Here is a 19,043-nt window from a genome sequence, read left to right as displayed (position 1 = left end):
ATTTTTTGGGGGGGGGTTGTTGTTCTGTTTAATACAGGCATTTTAAGAGCTGCAGGGAGTGTCTTCTGTGTAACTTGCACTTCGTGTGCAGATGACTGAATCATCTTGTCTGGATATATGTAATGCTGACATGAATAGATTGTCGTGTGCACATTCTACTGTCATCTATCTTTAGGTGAAAGAATAGGTTATTTGAATTGCTTTAAAAATGAAGGCATCCATCCTGAAAAATCAGCTTTGTCTTACAGGTGAGAGATAGTATATAAATAGAATATTCTGAGTGGAAAGGGACTCACAAGAGTCATTGAGTTAAATGCTTGATATCCCACATGGCAACCTAAAAATTAAATAAGATATCTAAACACATTATTAAAACAGTTCTTGAATACTGAAAAGCTTGGGGTCATGACCACTTTCCTATAAAGCTTTTTCCAGTACTTGACCACCCTTTAATTGAATTTTTACCTGATACTCTCCAATCTGACTTCTCTGTGACCGAGCTTTAAGCTTTCCTTTGCTTCCTATCACTGGCCACTGGGGAGAAGAAATCAGCAACTGCCTCTCCACTTCCTCTCATAAGAAAACTGTAGGCAGCAATAAGGTGACCCCTCGGTCTCCTCCAAGCTCAACAAAGCTAGTACTTTCAGCTGCTCATGTAACTTAGTCCTTTTACTATCTCTGTTGTCGTCCTTTGGACACTTAATATTTTTATACTTTTTTGCATTGTGGAGCCAAACACACAGTAATAAAGAAACTGTTTTTGTACACAGTGCAAGACACTATTTTTGGCTGAATTTATGGGTATCTCATTAAAAGCAGTCATTTAAAAGATGTCTGAAGTCCATTTAGAAAGAATGGTAATAATCAGTAGTGTTTGTTTCATTCCAGTTTTATACTGATAGGAAACTTCAGAAGGAAATCAGTTCTTCCTGTCTAGGAAGTAAATCTGAATTAATTTAAGAAGAAAGAAGTACTAAGTCTGATGCCTAAAGGGCTGTTCTGTGGACTGTTACTTTTTTTTCTGATTAACTTTGTCAATATATTTTTTCTCTTTTATACTTGTTTTTAATTATCAACTTCATAATAGTTAAAGTACATTATGTAACGGTTCTTAAAAATCTAATTGAATATAGCTTCCTGAAACTGTGAAACTGTTCTAAAATATGTCACTTAGGCATAATGTCTTTAAGTGGCACCTTCAAATGTCATCCTTAATGTATTCATAAAAGAGTACCTAAGCTATTGGCGGTACTGTTCCCAAGTATAAGCTCTGTTTTTGAAGATAAGCTTGTACTTATTGAAATGAGTACTTACTAATTTGCTTCATATTTTCTAATGTGTCCTTATCAAATTATTTTTCTGAAAGATAGTTCACAAGGACTATCTCTTTGCCAGGGCATTCTGGCTCTGTCAACAGTTAATGCCAAAGGGGTTTAATGCTATGGTAGAACAGGCATGAAACCATATCGCTTTCATATGCTTCATTCTAATTCAAACCAAAGTTCCTAGGGATGTTAAAATCATAGAATCATAGATTGGCTTGGGCTAGAAGGGACCTTAAAAGTCATCTAGTTTCAACCCTCCTGTGATGGGCAGGGACATCTTCCAATAGACCTGCTTATTCAGAGCCCCATCCAGTGTGGCCTTAAACACTTCCAGTGATGGTACTGCTGCTTTGGGCAACCCGTTCCAGTGTCTTACCACTGTCAAAGTAAAGATTTTCTTCTTTATATCTAACCTAAATCTCTCCTCTTCCAGCTTGAAGCCAGACCCCCTTGTTCCTGTCCTTACATGCCCTTGTAAAAAGTCTCTTCCCATTTTTCTTGTGGGCTCCCTTCAGGTACTGGAATGTTGCAGTTAGGTCACCTTGGAGCCTCTTCTCCAGGTTGAACAAATCCAATTCTCTTAGCCTTTCCTCAGAGGGGATATGCTCCATCCTTCCAGCCATCTTGGTGGCCTCCTCCACACTTGCTTCAATTCAACAAGTTGATGACCTTCATGTGCTGGGGGACCCCATAGCTGGAGATGGAGATAGCACTCCAGGTGTTGCATTGAAATTGAAATTGAGTAGAGGGGATGTATCAAGAAGCAGAGTAGAGGGGATGAGTCAACTCATTTGACCTGCTGGCCACACTTCTTCTGATGTGGCCCAGGTTGCAGTTGGTCTTCTGGGCTGTGAGCACATGTTGTCAGGTCATGTCTGCCTCTCGTTCACCAAGTCTTCTCAGCAGGGCTGTTCTTGATCTGTTCATCCCCCAGCCTTTATTGATACTCGGGGTTGCCCTGACCCAGGTGCAGCACTTTGCCCTTGGTCTTGTTTAACCTCATGAGATTCCTGTGGCCCACTTTTTGAGCTTGTCCAGGTCCTTCAGGATGGCATTTCATTCTCTAGCTGTGTCAATTGCGCCACTCAGCTTGATGGCATCTGCAAATTTGCTGAAGGTACAATGTATCTCTTTGACTATATAATTAATGAAGATATTAAACAACAGTGGTTGCAGTGCAGACCCCTGAGGGACATCACTTGTCACTGATGTCCATCAGGACTCTGAGCTGTTGATGACTACTCTCTGGATGTTACTTTCCAGACAATTTTTTATTTGCGTAATAGTACACCAATCTCTCTGATTGAGAGAGCTGGATGTTAGGAGAGACCATATCAAAGTCTTTACATAAGTCCAGATAAATAATACCTGCAGCCCTTCCCTTGTCCACTTATGCAGTCACTCCATAGAAAGCCACTATGTTGGTCCAGTGGGACTTGTCCTTGGTGAAGCTCTGCTGGTTGTCCCAAATCACCTCCCTGTCCTCTATGTGCCTTAGTGTAACTCCTATGAGGATCTGTTCCATGATGTTCTCAGGCACAGAGGTGAGACAATATAGAAGTTTTTTCTAAAGTTATTATGATATTCTGTGTTTATTTTATAGAAATACAGGCTGGACTTTAGCTTTGGGGCATCCCTTTTACTATGAATTTTTGTGTATGTATATGTAAGCATGTCAGAGGCAATTTCAGCCAGTGTTAGCTACTTATTATTACACTTGTACATTTATTTTGCAGTTTCTTGTCTTGGCAGACAGTAATCAGTTTTAGTAGAATTTACCACTCTGGAATTTTCTTCATTATGTAGAAGCTGAGAGCAAGAATGGGAATCTTACTGATGTAAAAAGTTCTAATGAATTATTAATATTTTGGAGGTGCTTTTAAGTATCTGAATCCCAGTTTCTAATTTTTTTTTCTGCAGACTTTTTTTTTCTGCAAACCTGTTTTTATTAAACCATAGCTATCCGTCAGACTTTAAATTTTAGAGTATACAAAAGAAAGCTTAAAACAGCTAATAAAATGGGCTGTTTCCAATAAGGTTTGCATGTAATTGTAGGATTGCATTCTGTTTTCAGATCAAAATGTGTAAAATTTAAGTAGTCTGTACTGAATCACTGCCGTTAACATTATAGTGCATAATTTACAATTGTACTGCTCTTTATTAGTGATAGGAAAGAAACTGACTTAACACTGGGAAAACTGGAAGTAAGTGTAGCTGTAGAAAATACAATGGAGAACTTTACATTTGCAATTCTTTGCACGGGATACATATGTTGAGAAAAATAGAATGTTTCTAGGGAAGATGCTTTCAGTCCAGAATCTTTCATATGTAGAGCCTAATGTTGGTACCTACTAGGGTCTGCAGTCCTAAAGATAGAATAGTTCAACTGGAAGGGACCTACAATGGTCATTGAATCCAGATCTGACCACTTCAGGGCTGACCAAAAGTTGAAGCATATTGAGAGTGTTGTCCAGTTGTCTCTTAGACACTGGCAGACATGAGGTATTAACCACCCTTCTGGAAAGCCTGTTAAGGGTTTGGACCATGCTCTTGGCAAAGACATGTCCCCTCATGCTGAGTCTGAACACCTCCCCACGCCTCCTTCTTATTCCCCGGGGGGGTCACAGCTTTGAACTATTCCCACATGTGCTGGCACTAGGTACCAGGAAGAAAGGATCAGTACCTGTGTCTCTACTTCTTTTTTGCCTGACCTAATTTAGATTTTTCACTGATTCTTAATTCAGTCTTGAGATGTTTTGAAGACCAGATTTCTGTCTGGTTTTTCCATTTTGTTGTCACAAAATCAGGTTAGTATTTCGACTTAAAAAACCCCAAACCATTTCTATCTAGTTGATTTATAACATATAATACTGTATAGAGAGGCATATAATAATATATAATATAATATACTATATTAATAACAGACTATCTTGTAATGTAACATTGTAATTAATATATTGTAATGTAACATTGTAATTAATATATATGGGTATAGTAAATATAGATAATATTAAACTATATAAATTATATAAATAATATATAATATAGTTTTTGCAAAGACAAAAATCCCCAAAGTAATTTCAACTGCTCTTTAAAAATTAAAGTATGAATTAGGCAATGTGGTTAAAACATGCTGAAATGTAATTTTAAATTCTTAAGTTTTATTAAGGTTAAAGCTTCACTTCCACAAAGTTGTATGTTATAGTTTTTCCTCTGGCCGCCAACTTCACATTGCAGCTATAACCATTCCTAGAGGTTTTGAAAAAACCATTTTTCATTTGAAAACAAAATTAATTCATTGGGGAAAAAAAGCATGTTAGTGCCTTGAAATGTTCTGGTTTATTCTTCTCTTCAAAATGTTAATTTCCACAATCTTAATTGAGAAAAATGGTAGTTCAGGATCCTAGATTGCATTAGCCTTTTGGAGAGTCTTTTGGCCTAAGTGATGGCCTAAGTGTTTGATTATCTCTTTTAATTGTTATGAACCAGGAATAAACTGTGCTCTGTCCTACCACGTGAGGTAACCTACCCAACTAGTAAAATGAGATCCATGAGATCTCCATGAGATTTTATTAACTTTTTTTTACATTACTGTGTAAACTTTAACTAATCTGCCACAGCCAATTAAACTATCCCTGATATTCACCTAATGATATCTGTTGCAGGCAGACACTACTGGTGCAATGTTACAGGAAATTGAGTAACATAGGAATTATCTTTCTTTTATCTAGAGGCATGTAAATTACAGAAGACTGCTGAAATAGAAGCATGGTTCATGTTGATGGCCTCAGAAAATAGTTTTGCACAGCTGTCCTGTGCCGTTTAATATGTCTGTCTCTAGAACAGTATAATCAGAGTTGATGCAAGTATTTACTACTGCTCCTTTTAATTTATTTTCAAAATTTGTATAATATTCAAATCTCAGATGTAGACATTGTATTTAAAGGACCTCTTTTTCAGGTTCTTGTATTTACGTAAACATGCTTGGAAAAACTTTAGATGTTGAACACTGATTGTCACACTTGCATGTCTTGTGCTGCTTCAAAAGTTTTCTTTCACCTTTATTTTTATATTCACAGTTCTGCGTCATCACAGTCCTGACTAGAAGGCTTCTACAAAGCACTGTATGATTCAGTTCGAGTTTCTGGACACTTGTTTCCAGTTGTTCTGTCAAGTGTGGGATTGATGGAACTTCTGGACCTTTGCATGTATGGTAATTTGGTTGAAAAGAAGTATGTACTGTTTAAGTTTTATGAATTTGTATTTATTTATGTTGTAGGTACATTGAATTTCAGCCCTGGTGCTACTGCTTCCATTTCTGGAGAAGGACAACCAACAGATACAAACTGGGTAAATCAAGATAGGAAAGACTCTAACAGTAACCAGAATAGAAGTAATATACCAATTCCTAGTCCGTATTCTGAAAGAGGTACAGATCATGAAAGCTCTTCCACAAAGCATCATGGCTTTTGTAATCTGGAAAGTCAGTATGGGAATTCTGAAGACTTCCACCAATATTTTGGTACCAGTAAAAGTTTGAAGAATCGCAGCTTGCAAAGCCAGAGATTGCATAGATTAAAAAATGATAGCACATGTGCTAGAAATAAGACAAGGCAAAGTACTACTGATAATGCTGCAGGTCCAGGAATTTCAGATGCTGCACTAGTACCTGGTAGAAGAGCACCTCCTAGAGGATACAGTGATTTTCTCTCCTCAGAGAGTGACAGGGAAGTACCTAATGCAGATAGCAGAGGGGCAAAGCCGAAGAAAGCGCATCTGATACATGTATCTGGGAGAGGTTTTAGGGAAAAGGCAAAGCAGATACATGACCGTGAAAAGCGCATGAGCTCTAAACAGAAAGTAGAGTTGTCTGAAAATTTTCCATCTTTGGATTTGACGCAGTCTGACTCTTCAGAATCATCCATTGGAAAGGCATTCTGTGATGCACCTTTTGGAAGTGGGGATGAGCAAAAAGGCTACAATAATGTAAACAAAAGATATCCCCGGAAACCTGTGTGGAACAAACCCCCACTAGAAAAGGAGTGTCAGAAAAGACATGATTCTCACCGTAGTAAAAATACAAAAGTAGGTAAGAAGTCTTCTGTTGCATATACTCCAAAAGATAAAAATGAAAGGAAGAAAGAACTCATTGCTCACAAAAATGATGAAAACTTGACCAATGAAATCAGACATCAGTTGTCTGAGTCTCTCAGGTTCAGTGGAAGAAAGTTCTTGCTAAAGGGGGATGAAGCACCTTCACTTCATTTCAGCTGGACCCAGTACTGGAAGAAGCAAAGTGATGTACCAAAAAACAAAGAAACTCATACAGGTAAGTTTTTGAGACTGTCCTGGACTCCCAAATGAAAGATATGATCTTGAATATTTTAAGCAGTCTTTGCTTCAGCTCCTGCCTTGAGTAGCTGAAGCAGCTTATTATTTCACATTAAATTGGTTTTGGGATCAGAGGGTAGAAGTAAATGTAGATGTGTGGTATTTCAGTAGGAACATATTCTGTAAGTTTACCTAGAGAAGGACAGATTTTGTTTAAAGTTTTTTCTGTTTTGGCTACACCAAACTGCAAACAGTGACCTAGTCAGGTACCATTTTAAAATGTGTATGTTGTGGGAGTGAAATTCTGAGTATTCTAAATAATGGGACTTGAGAAGGATAATGCTGAAACTGACTTTTGCAGAATAGGTCTTTTCGTGTTTTTTGTAGGAGTAGGAAAATGCCAGACAGAGAAATGGTATTCTACTCATAACTGAATTTTATGGGGTTTTTTTCTGCACCTTTGATGCCTTAAAGAACCTATAAATGAAACAACACACACTTCTGAGATAACAGTATAGGAGGTAATATTAAAGCTGGTCTTTATTGGAGGCCTTCATGTGCAAATATGGAAAACGTCCACAAACCTCCCCACTCCGGGTGCATAGGGTTTTATAAGTTTAGTAAATTAACATAATTAACAGAAATCACCAATTAGGAGCATAAGTGGTGATGCTGTTCTCCCCACAGTTCAAGACTGAACCTTGTTGATGAAAATGTGTCTCAAAGAGCTGTTTTTCAAGCTTGGTTTCTAAGGAGAACCAAGGTAGCATAGGGGTCTTGGAATGTGTTTTGCCTTTCAGGGCAGGGGAAAGTACTCTGGAAAACTAGATATGAGTGCAATAATAGGCTACAGAGCTCCAAATATGTGTCTGAAAAATACAGGCACAGAAGAAAAAATACAGAAGAAAAAAGACGAAAAATGTTAGGCATCACCTCAAAAGGTAATTAGAAATAGAGGCAATATCTGGATACTATTTTTGGAAGTTTGAGAATAGAAATATGTGCTGTTGATAGTGTAAACCAGATCCACAGTTGGCTATCTGAGTGAAATTTATGCTGACTCATACCATTAGTGACTGAAAACATTAAATGCCAATCAGCTCAATCTCTTCAGGGCTATGATACTGGTTTCTGTTTCAACAACAACTTAGGTAGCTTATTCTTACTGTTTTGCATAAGCTTAAGCACTAAGTGTCAAGAGGCTTAAATGTTCAGATGCAATAAGGAGAAACACCAAGAATTATATTTATTTGGTATTTTACAAAGCATCTCAACCTTACCTTCTGTTGCACGGAATGATAGAGATGGGTAGACTAGTTCCAATTATCTTAACTGATATCAAATCTATTGAAGACTTCTCAGCATCTCCTATTTCACAATTGAGAAAATAATAGCATAATCAGGAAGCATACAATACATCTAGTTGGAAGCTTTCTTCTCTTAGCAGGATCAAGATCTTCCTTGATCCTCTTTAACCTAAGTAAATTAACTGTCATGCTTCTGGGTTCTATTTGAATCATAAAATTGGAGGTACCTCAGTCTTTTCCCCATCATTATTATTAAATGAAAAATATCACATGCAATAAGCAGAAAGATAAGTAATAGTCTTTCCCAGGGAACTTAAGGAGCTTCCCCCTCCAAAATAGTTGTTTATTTGCATGCTTTATTTGGGAGCTCTTTTGGAAACACTGTCTGCCACTGTTTTCAGGGAACTAGGATTGTGGATTTTTAACTATTTCTGGGACAGCTACAGTTTCTGAGTAGATATAGCTTTAGTCTTCTGGAGAAAAGAAGTATGTTTTACATGAGAATATTCCTTTACGGCGGATAATAATTATGGGTTAGCAAGTAGAAATTACTGTTAGTCCTAAATGTTGTGGGGCTTGATGCAGGAGGGCTAGAAAACAAATTTGAAAGTAGTATTGAGGAGGACAGACACTGTTAACACTTGCAAGCCGTGGACTTCCTTGGAATCAGATGTTGTACAAGCACATTTTGAATTGACAGTAATTTTCTATTATTTTCCTTTCTTATTTCCTTCATTATGAATTTGAACTTTCCTTGTTGTTGTGATCCAATCTAATCACAGAAGAGCAAAGAGAACTCTGTGAATAAAGCCAAATGTACTTGAGTTCGAATGTTCGCAGAAATGTGATTAAAACACAAACAAGGTTAGATGTTAATACTAAAAAAAATATATATATTTTATTTAATAGTAAAAGAGACAAAGAGAAAGAGAGAGAAAAGAAAGAAATAAATAGAAAAAGGGGGCTGGGAGGAGAGGGGACGAGGAGAGTGACAGAGACAGATTAAATAGAAACATATCACCCCTTCATGGGTTCCAACGTCTTGTTGTTCCCCTCCCTCTCGTCTTCTTGGTGATGACAGTCCCCTGCTGAAAAGTATAGAAAGTATAGATCAATCATGGGCCAGGTGGGAACACCCAGGTGCCTCCCCTAAGGGGGGGGCAGGTTTGACATTGCTGCCTGCAGGACTGTGGGTCTGTTGCATCATGTTGCGTCATGTGCAGTGTTCTCTGGTGCAGGGTCTGGGGATCCCTTGGAGTGGGCCTGTGATAGGCCATGACATCCCATCTGCTGTCCCTCACATGGATGTCTGGTAGATGTGCCTTTCCAAAGGTGGGGGGCCCTGCAGTTGGGCAACTCTCTGCACAGCTGCTGGGTGGGTCTTCTCTGCCTCTGACTGGAGGGTATGTCACACATCCAAAAGAACTTCCTCACTTCCTCCTGGGTTTGGTGTCAGGGTCTGTGCAAGTCTGGCAGCAGATAAACCTGGGGCTATAGTCTCTACCCTGAAGCTTCTGGACATCCCTGCCATGGATGTATGCTCTTCCAGTCTTAGCCATCATTTCCCAGATGTGTTATCTCTGTCCCTTAGGCAGTTTAACTCACAGTTGAGGGCCTCAGCCCAGAGACCTCATTTAGAGTGCAGTGGTCTTCAATGCAGTTTTTGTTACACAATTTGCTATAATAGGCAAAAGTCTTTCATAAAAATGTTTAAGCCATAAACCATAACATTTCAGTCTCTGATACTTGTATTGGCACAATCTTAAAATGCTACATTTTTACACTGTTCACTTGTAGTTAATATATTTTTAAATCCTGTGGACATTTTTAAGGTGTATTTGGTAGTCTTATCTTAATGGGTGAGAAGTAATCTGACAGAAATGAAGCATTATATGGTGCCTTTCTTATGGTTGCACATCAGGCTGTGTTGACTTTAATGTGGGGTTCTTGCTTTATTTTCAAAGTACTTTTTCACATTTGTTCATTTGGCTCAAAAGACCCTGTACTTTGACTGTTGTTCCAGTAAATTCACTCCTAAAGCACTCACTTTAAAAAGGGCCTTTTCCCATAATCCAGGTCCTCCATTATTAATATTTGTTGTGTCATCTCCTGGGAATACTTAAGGATAGGAATTAAATGTAATTTTGGCAGAGATTTCTATATTCAAGAGCATTCATCTTCTTGGTTTAAAGTGTATGCAAAGATGAATTTCCTATATAAAGTGATGAGGAAAATCTCAAACTTCTGCCAATCTTAAAAGTATTAATAACTTCAGAATTAGTAAGATCAGAATAATTACTAATTTGTCAAAATGGAATTTGCATTACCACTTTAATAAGAATCTTATATTCCTTCTTCTTGCTCTGAAGCTAAAAAAATGCACAGCAAGTATCAAACTGGAATCTTCCATGAATAAACTAATGTCTTATCTATAGCCACTGAGCTAAAATAGCCGCAGAGCTAAAATAAGTTTCATTATAATTTAAATGAAATCTTTGAATTTAATTTGAGTTTCATTTCTTAGCTAGCTGTTGTTTATGCACAAGTAATATATTTGATTTGCAGGGTCATTGATTGAACAGCTGACCACAGAGAAGTATGAGTGCATGGTATGCTGTGAGGTGGTCCGAATAGCAGCCCCAGTGTGGAGCTGTCAGAATTGTTACCATGTATTCCACCTGAATTGCATCAAGAAATGGGCACGATCACCAGCTTCACAAGCTGAAGGTTGGTATTTTCTCAAATATATATTTTCTATATATTCTATATTATGTATACATATTGTATATATAAGGTATGTGATATTTTCTCAAATGTATATAATAACCAAATTCATGTGTTGCTTATGTAGTGAAAACTATTAAGAAATATTGTTTAGGATAACAATGTGACCCACCTCTAAGTCAAGGCAACGAAGTTCATTGTTAAAGGGATCCCTGGGGGTGGATTAAAGCAAAACAACACTAAATAACTGATACAACAACAAATTTTATTAGAACTGCCTTGAAACCTTAAGTGGAAAAAGACTTAATGGATTCGGGAAGGGATTCTGTAGGCATTCTGAAGCGTATGATCACCCTAAGAGAGGAAAACAGGAAAGAGAAAAACAAAGGAAAAGAGAGATCTATCACCACCCATGGCTCCAGTGACATGGCAGGGGATCATGGTCTATGGTCGTGATATGCGGTCCAAGTCCATCGGAGATGGGGGCAGGCATACGTATCAGAAACTGGGGGGTTTATAACCCTGATTCTTCTAGTACCTCCAGTACCTCCTCCAAGAAGAATTCTGGGTATGCACAGTCTTCTTTCTGGAAAGTGTATGTGCCTGGAAAAATTTTCTGAACAAACGTTCCAAGTTCAGGATTTTGCAGCTGCATGGTAGTGGCTTGTGGTGGAGAGAAATTGGCATTAAAAAACCCCTCTACCATTCCTTTGTAGTATCCATTCCTTACAGCGGCTTCTCCTTTAGTTCAAAGTTTCTCCTTTAGTTAAAAAAACTTAAACAGCTTGTTTAAGGCAAAATTTAGCCATAAGAGGCAAATGGTTCACTACAAGCGGTAAGCCGTAAACAAGTTTTAAATCAATTTTTTCCTGCAGTTCTGTGTATGCCTTATATAATCCTCTAACTCAATTCTTTCCAGTGTTCTAGCTAAACCTAATTTCCAGATTTGGATGTGTAAGATCATTCAATGAAATTAGTGCATCAGGGTGCAAAACTGTGGCTGTGTTTTTACACATCAGGAAACATCTCATCTCTTATCTGTGCTTTGCTGAGCAGTGAGGCAGAAGATGCAATTCATGCATTAGCTGTCTGCTTTTACTCAACCACTTTTTAGTTTGTTTCTCAGATAAATACTCCTCAAATTCATCCCTCATGCCATGCAGTGAAAGGGAATTCAGAGAAAACAGAAAGCTTCAGCCTTTGTCATCAGCTTAAACTGTTTCAGATTCGTTGTATTTTACCACTTTTTGAAATTCTTAAACCAGTATGTTATGCCCTTTGAATCCTTTACTGTAAGCTAAGGCTGAGTTGCAGCCACTGCACAGTTCAATTGAGTGGTGTAGACACACTCTGAAGATGGTGATCCTGAAGTAGCCTTGATTTTTTTTCTGTACCCTTCTTGCCATTCTTTGTGTCATTCTGTATCTCTCTGGGCAGACTGAGGAAATACAGTGTCACCTAGTTCCAAATTTTTGACAGAAGTTCTTGCAGACTGTAAATCTCCTGCAGAAAGGATTGGTTGCAAAGTTCTTTTTGCAGAAGATGCATAGTCAGACTTCTGGGAAGGGCTGGTTGTGAGCCCCTGTTCTCACTTGGTGAGTTTATTTCAAAGGTGCTCGAGGTACTACTTTACTGTCTTGGTTTGAAAAAACAGGTGTTTTCTAAGGAGGGCAGGAGCCTCTCTTGAAAAGGAAAATGCAGACCCCCTCCCTCCGAATTATTCTTATTTTGAAATTAAGAGGCTGTCAGGCAAAGATACGGGAGTAGGAATAACAGTTATTAGGACAGATGTTTTTTTAAAAAATCCAGTAATACAAAACAACATTGACAGAGTCAGAACACAACCTGACATCCTCTTGGTCAAGGTGTTGGTAGCAGTTCAATTAAATGGTGGCTGCAGTCCTCCTGGAGTGACAAATGTGGTTCTGTTGAAGCAGTGATCCTGTAGAAGAATGTAGTTTTCCTCTGAAGGTCCAGTGGTGATATAAATGGGCCTGGTCTTCCTCTGGGAATCTAGTGGGAAAAGGCTGGCCCTGGTGTTCCAAATCTCAGATTACATCCAGGTAGGAATGCTTGTCTTCTCCCCCTGGGCAGAGCATCTCACAATGGGATGATGTAATTTTATCAGTCATGCAGTGAGACTCAATGGCCCATTAACAGAAGATATTTTCTGGAAGGAGTACTGGTTGTGGAAGAGATAAAGAAAAACTGCCCCACCTGGTTTTAAGTGGTGGCCCAATTAACAGAAGATAACTGCCCCACCTCTAACAGATGGCAATAGAATACACACCCCCAGCCACATCTTGCATTTCCAACCTAAGACATTTACCGTGAGGTGGGCACAAGGGAGAAATGTGACAATTCTTAGGAGGTTAAAAGCCAAACTTTATTTGCAAACTTTATAAGCCAAACTGAGAGTGATTGTTGAGTGACTCCCCTTTTTTGGAGTTGATTTATCTCCCTGGAACAGCTTACTCCTTGACAAAAGAGTAGCTGGTTGCTTAAGGGGGCTTTTATCTTTCAAGACAATCACCTTAGATGCTTGAATTCTGAAAGCTTTTAAAATAGCAAGATTTTGGGCCATTTGCTTTTCATGTAAGGATTTCTGGACTAAATATGTTACTGCATTCTGCATATGAGAAAACTAGAGCTAATCATTAACTGAAGTTAAAGGTTGTGGCCTCAGCAGAACTGATACAATAAAGACAACAGTATATATATATTTTTGACCTGCAGACTTTGCTACCCCATCTTGTTTAGATTTTGTAATCCTGAGTTTATTTGTTTTACCATAGGTTGTTTCAGTATATGTTCTACATTTCAGGCTTTGGATAATGAGGAATTCACTAGAATCCTGGCACTTAATTCTGTCTGCTGTAGGAAAAATGGGAACACTGTAATCTACCTAACTCCATAATTTGCTGGGTTTTGGAAGGGGAAAAAAAGTTGTTTTGGTTTTTTAAATTTTTTTCAATTAATTAAAATTAATTTTAATTTTAATTGGTTTTTTAAATTAAAAAAAAATTTTAATCGAAGGACACTATTTCCTTTGATTCTGCAAATGTTATAATGAATGCCAGAAAATCTTACCTAATTCAGCAACCAAAGTTTTCACTGGTATGTTTCACTTCGAGCCTATTTGCTGATGAGTTTTGAATATTCATTTTATGTTTTTGCAGCAGTGTGTCTTGGTTTGAAAGGTGTCTGCCAAGGAAGGTGGGAACCTCCCTTGGTTGGGGGGGCCCTTGGTAGGAGGGTATGACCCTCTTTCCTCCGAGTTATTATAACTTTGAAATTAAGGGGCTTTCAGGCAAAGTACAGGGAAAGGAATAACAGTTCTTGATACTAGTATGTATAACAAAGGAAACAACAACGGCAGCAGAACAAAAAACCGGAAACCCAGTAACAGCCTTCTTTAGGCTGCAGGCACTTTCCCCTTTGGTGTAGTTATGGTCACAGCCGGTGGGGGGGGACTGTTGGCTCCCAGCCAGACAGGGCAGGTGCAATGATTCCTTCGCAGCTGTAGGGGGTGCTGTGGCGCGAGTTCAGCTGCGTTTCCCTCACATGGTAATGGCGGACAGGCTGGATGGTGAAATGGGCTGCAGCTGAAACCTCGGAGTGGCAGTTGGGATGGCAGAAGCAAGCACACCCCCTGGGGTGGCAAACAAATGTAACAGAAAACTTAGGGGTTGCTGGACCTGAAGTGCTGGGTTAGAGTGTAGCAAAGAAGCCTGAGGCTGCCGAAGAAAGCGGTTGGGGCTGGGCAGTGGCAGCTGGAGTTCTCCATGGCTACTGCCACACGCAGCAAGAGAGACATACCTTCCAGGAAGGGGGAGGGGGTCAGGGTCCTGGATTTTCCCTTGAGGCACCCGAATAGATGGTGAGGGTCCTTTCCAATCAGATCAGGTGTTAATAAGTTCCCAGTTCAATGGCTGCTCTAATGAGCAAAGTCTCACCCACAGTAAGGAAGAAGCAGTGCAGGGCTGTGCACTGTAGTGGCAGTGAATTCTTTTCACAGTAAGCAGCTCAACTGTCCTCCTCCGATGCCAAGAGTGAGAGACAGCTACGGCCTAAAGCTGCTCACCACCTCCCCACGCCCTCCCCCGGCAGTATCTCTGCCCTTCCCAGAAGAAAGCCCCTTTAGGTAAGAGAGTAGCCAGCTGCACCCTTCCCCCACCTTGGCGATTTCTTTTGTCTCTTTTAAGTACCAGTTGTTATTTTCTCTTAGCAACAAATGGGACAAAATTCCATAAGAGAAAGAAAAGGAAAGGAAAAAAAAAAGAAAGATTCTGTCTTCCAACTGGTATTTCAGTGAAAATTGCCCTCCTTGTAGGGCCTTGCAGCAGCTCTTAACCTCTGTGATTCATAGTAGAAGGCTGAAAGTGCCTGTGTGCGTGCATAATTTCTCACAATTTTTTGTGATCACAGAATTGGATCAGAGAAATCCTGAATATTTGGATGAAGTAGATAACATCCCTCATGGGGATCTCATATAGTTTCATCTTCCAGAACAATAGTGACTTGTGTCTGTTACAAGACAAAAGGAGGTATGGATCCTTTGGGGATAAGGCACAATGCTCAGCAAGGGGATGCTTTGGCATTAATGAAAGCGAGGTGTTGCCCAGGATGGGAGTCCTGGGACACCAACGCTAATTAAATGTTGAGACACTATGCAACAGAACGCTTATTGGAAGTGAAAAACAGAAGGAGTGTACAGCTCTCTTTTATAATTTGTGCTTATTAACACATTATATGTATGTTTTGCTCATTCCAAACTCACTGATGTAATGCCTGTGTTATTGTCTGAATTTTAAGACTCAGAGCAGGCCATCACATTGGCTTCAATGTTAAGGTGGGTTCAGTTGAAAAGGAAAGGGAAGTATTCTGAATTACCATGTCAGTGTGATAAAATTTTCTTACGGCTCCAGGTACTTAGATGGGAAGAAGCAATGAACTGTCTTAGGTCTAGATTTCTAGGCTCCAGAGACCAGTTCTAGAACTAGGTTACTGTACCAAAGTCTTCTCCCTCTCTATAGTATCTCTCTTCTCAAGGAGTCAAGGCATTGCCCTCTTCTTGATCTGCTTGCTCTGTGGTGTGTTAAGGAACCTTCCCAGTCCTGCCATCCACAGGACTAGCCTCTTACCACAAGACCCTCTAGCTGTCATACTGTCAACACCTGTGAAGGGAGGCCAAAGCCCCTTCACAATGGACAACTGGAGTGAGCCAGTGGATGCTTCACTTGACTCCCTGCTGTGCGGAAAAATCACGCTGCGAAAAGCCAGTGTCCATAAAGGAGACAGAGGAGTCCTACAACTTTATTCAAATGAAGGGAGGGAGTCCACTACGCCATAGGGTCTCTTGAGTTTTTGTAGGATGCAGCCTCCTTTTATTGTAAACTCCCAGCTGCATGTTGCCCTCCTCCTTTCCCCATTGAGTTGAGGTGCTAGGAAGGTACAGACTTCCCAAACTGCCTACTAAAATATTCCCTCTTGGATGTGTATACTCCCCCCCACCCCCATCACACATTGTATGACCTTTAAAACTAACTGTAAGCCCATCCTAGGTGGAGAAGCTAATTTCTGTAAGTCTATTATTAAGCCTGTGCATTTTTCCCCAAAGTTCAGAAATTCAAGCTGTGCTTGGCACTGCAACAAACTTGGGTGGCTTGATGTTTGTAATGACCCTTACAGCCATTCTTCCAGAACCTGCTTGGTCCTTTCAGATCAAGCAGTTTGTGAAGAAGTTAATACCCATTTCTAGTATCATTATATTTGTAATGACCCCCACACCCATTCTTCCAGATCGAGTCATTTGTGAAGACATTTTTCTCATCTTTATTTCTACAATGTAGACTGTCAGCAGCACTCAGAACTAGAGAATGGATTTTTATTCTATCTTAGAGTGATCCTGGTCAGGAGGAGGAGTTTTGCTGGGCGTCACTTTGCCATCAAGTGAAAAGATTCTTTCCTGTAAGGCAACAAGCATTTTACTAACATTTCTTGAATGAATGTGACCTTAAGGTATTGCATAGCTAAGGTCAATCTGACAAAAAATACCTTCACTACACACAAGATCTTTGTTTATTAAGGGGAAATTGTTGTCGCTTGCCCCTTTCCTTCTTCTGCTTCTTTTAAAAACTGATGTTTAAATCATGTTTAATTTGTGCCCTTAAATTGATAGAACAAACATTTAAGTAATTTTGTCCCTTCTTTGTAGAGAAGATAGTTTCACTGGCATCTTCATTTTGACTGTAAGGATTGGAGAAATTTGAGGTATTACAACTGTCTGTTTCTGTTCTGCCCTTGGGCTCCACTTCCAAGTGTACCAGATCCATACCAGTCCAGTGCTGGCCTCTAACATAGCACTTCTAAACTTCTGAGTTTCAGTGATCAGAATAGAAGCTAACAAAAATGTTGGTAAATAGTTTCAAGTAAGGAATCTTTTTATCCCAGAAGGAAGGAGAGAATAGCAATTACTGAAACAATCTCTAGTAAGAGGGAATGAGGTGTCTTGTGTGTGGTGTCTTGTCTTGATTCTGCTTAGACAACTGTCCCTACGGTGTCTTTGGTTAGAATTCTGCCAAATTCACTTCTGTTCATGAGAAGATTCATGAAAATGGAATGTTCTTTCTGTAGGATCATCCTCATTCTCACTGTCCTTAGTAATCAGGATTTTAAAGGAATGCTTACAGGACCACTTCTTACCAATATGTATGCCAGGAGCCATCCTACTGTTATTCTATATTGCTGTAGTGGCACCTGAATCCTGGAACAAAACTTTTATTACTCCTGATTTTGGAGGAAGGCAACCATGCATGTCCCTTGTGGGTGAACACACAATAATGTGTTTTGACCAAAGATAATCAATGACGATGAAGAAGGAACTATATCTTGCCAAGGCTGTTTTTAATAGGGTCCTATTTTTGGGGACCTTCCCTATACTCTGGAGAAACTGTTGCTTGTAGAGGACTAGGCATCTAGCTTCTCGGAAGTTGTTAATGGGAGAGGTCTTCTGTTAGCCTCGTGAAGCTTTCAGGGTAGACTTATCTTCACAGCTTTTGAAAACATAACATGGAATAAGAATGAAAGAACTCGTTAATGCCATAATTAAGTATGATGTACTGTACTGTAATCTCATAGGGAATCCCATAGTATTTAGTGTGCTGGGTTTAGGAGGAGCTGCATAAGGTGCTTACTGTTTTGTCAGTAAATACGCCTTTTAGTTGCCTACTGCCTGTTTTTACCTTCCTCCTTACACTTCTCTCTGAGTTGCTTCTTCTGAGTTCCTTTAGTTTCTAGCAGTAAAAAGAAAAAAAGTCTTGGTCAGGAAATGTAGATTGGTCTTGACCATGAATATGAGAGTATATGCCTTGTGCCACTGTTGTAGAGCTGCTCAGCCTATAATTGTACAGATCTCTGCAGCAATCTTGGTGGCACAGTAATATGAGCCAGGATAAAGAGGGGTGTGAATAAGCATGAAGCAATGGAAAGAATAGACATACATTAGGTTTGCATTTCTAGACTGTCAAGGCAGTCTGTAATATGAATAATTTCAATTTGTGAAAATAATTTCCATTGTACACTATGATGGGGAACATAAGTTAAATTGTTCAACCCAGTTGAAGCTGAACCAAGGTGTGCCTCTTGTTGCACTGCAGTTGTCTTGTCATAGGCAGAGTTTCCTGTTTGCAATCCCTTCTGCTTTCATAACATGAAATTATCATGAATCTTGGTCAGATTTCTTAATAGTGAAGAATAATTATAAAATCACAGGTTTATTAATTTGCCAGCACTGAATTGATTCAGTTAAGAGAGACAAAAGTGTTAATCAGTTTTTTCTAATATCTATATATAGGTATAAAAATATATCTCTCTTGTCTGTGACCTCTTTTGTGTTCCGTAGCGCTCTCAGACTCATATTCTTAATGGCACAATACATACTGAATTGGGGAAAATTAATGTTGCTTTTCTTCCACTTTACTGTTCTTCTCTACTGCTAACACACTCTCCTGAAACACAGAAACAAGATAACTACTATTTGTTAAAATAACTTGAAGAAGAATGTAAATTAATAAATTAGATTATTCTGGTTTATATAACACTGATTTCATCTGAATGTGGGGCAGCACTTAATTTGTCTTCTACAAAACACATAAACTTATGAGAGGATAGTGAAAAGGAAAATACAGGTAGTGATTTGTGTGAGGTAATTATGTATTCCTCACCAATTTCCCTCTCTTAACACTTTTTTTCCCCTCACAGCTTTAGATATGGTGAAGTCTATGTTCTAGCTGTATATTTTATAACAGGGCATATGATAATAGAAAAATTGGGAGTTTAAAAACTTGCTTGCTTC

General features: G+C 39.1%; 1 protein-coding gene across 3 annotated transcripts in view; it reads left to right on the top strand.

The window, feature by feature from the left end:
* The window catches only part of NFX1 (nuclear transcription factor, X-box binding 1), an 85,654-nt gene that overhangs the window by 3,329 nt on the left and 63,282 nt on the right, over positions 1-19,043 (top strand). For all 3 annotated transcript variants that reach the window (XM_066557512.1, XM_066557504.1, XM_066557521.1), the window contains exons 2-3: positions 5,605-6,654; positions 10,529-10,690. In XM_066557512.1, the coding sequence (XP_066413609.1) occupies positions 5,605-6,654; positions 10,529-10,690 (1,212 nt within the window). The remainder of the gene's footprint in view (positions 1-5,604; positions 6,655-10,528; positions 10,691-19,043) is intronic.

This window comes from Molothrus aeneus, chromosome 1, assembly GCF_037042795.1.
Source record: "Molothrus aeneus isolate 106 chromosome 1, BPBGC_Maene_1.0, whole genome shotgun sequence".
NCBI lineage: Eukaryota > Metazoa > Chordata > Aves > Passeriformes > Icteridae > Molothrus > Molothrus aeneus.
The sequence above is the reverse complement of the archived record's forward strand: the minus strand, read 5'-3'. Positions and strand labels throughout refer to the sequence as shown.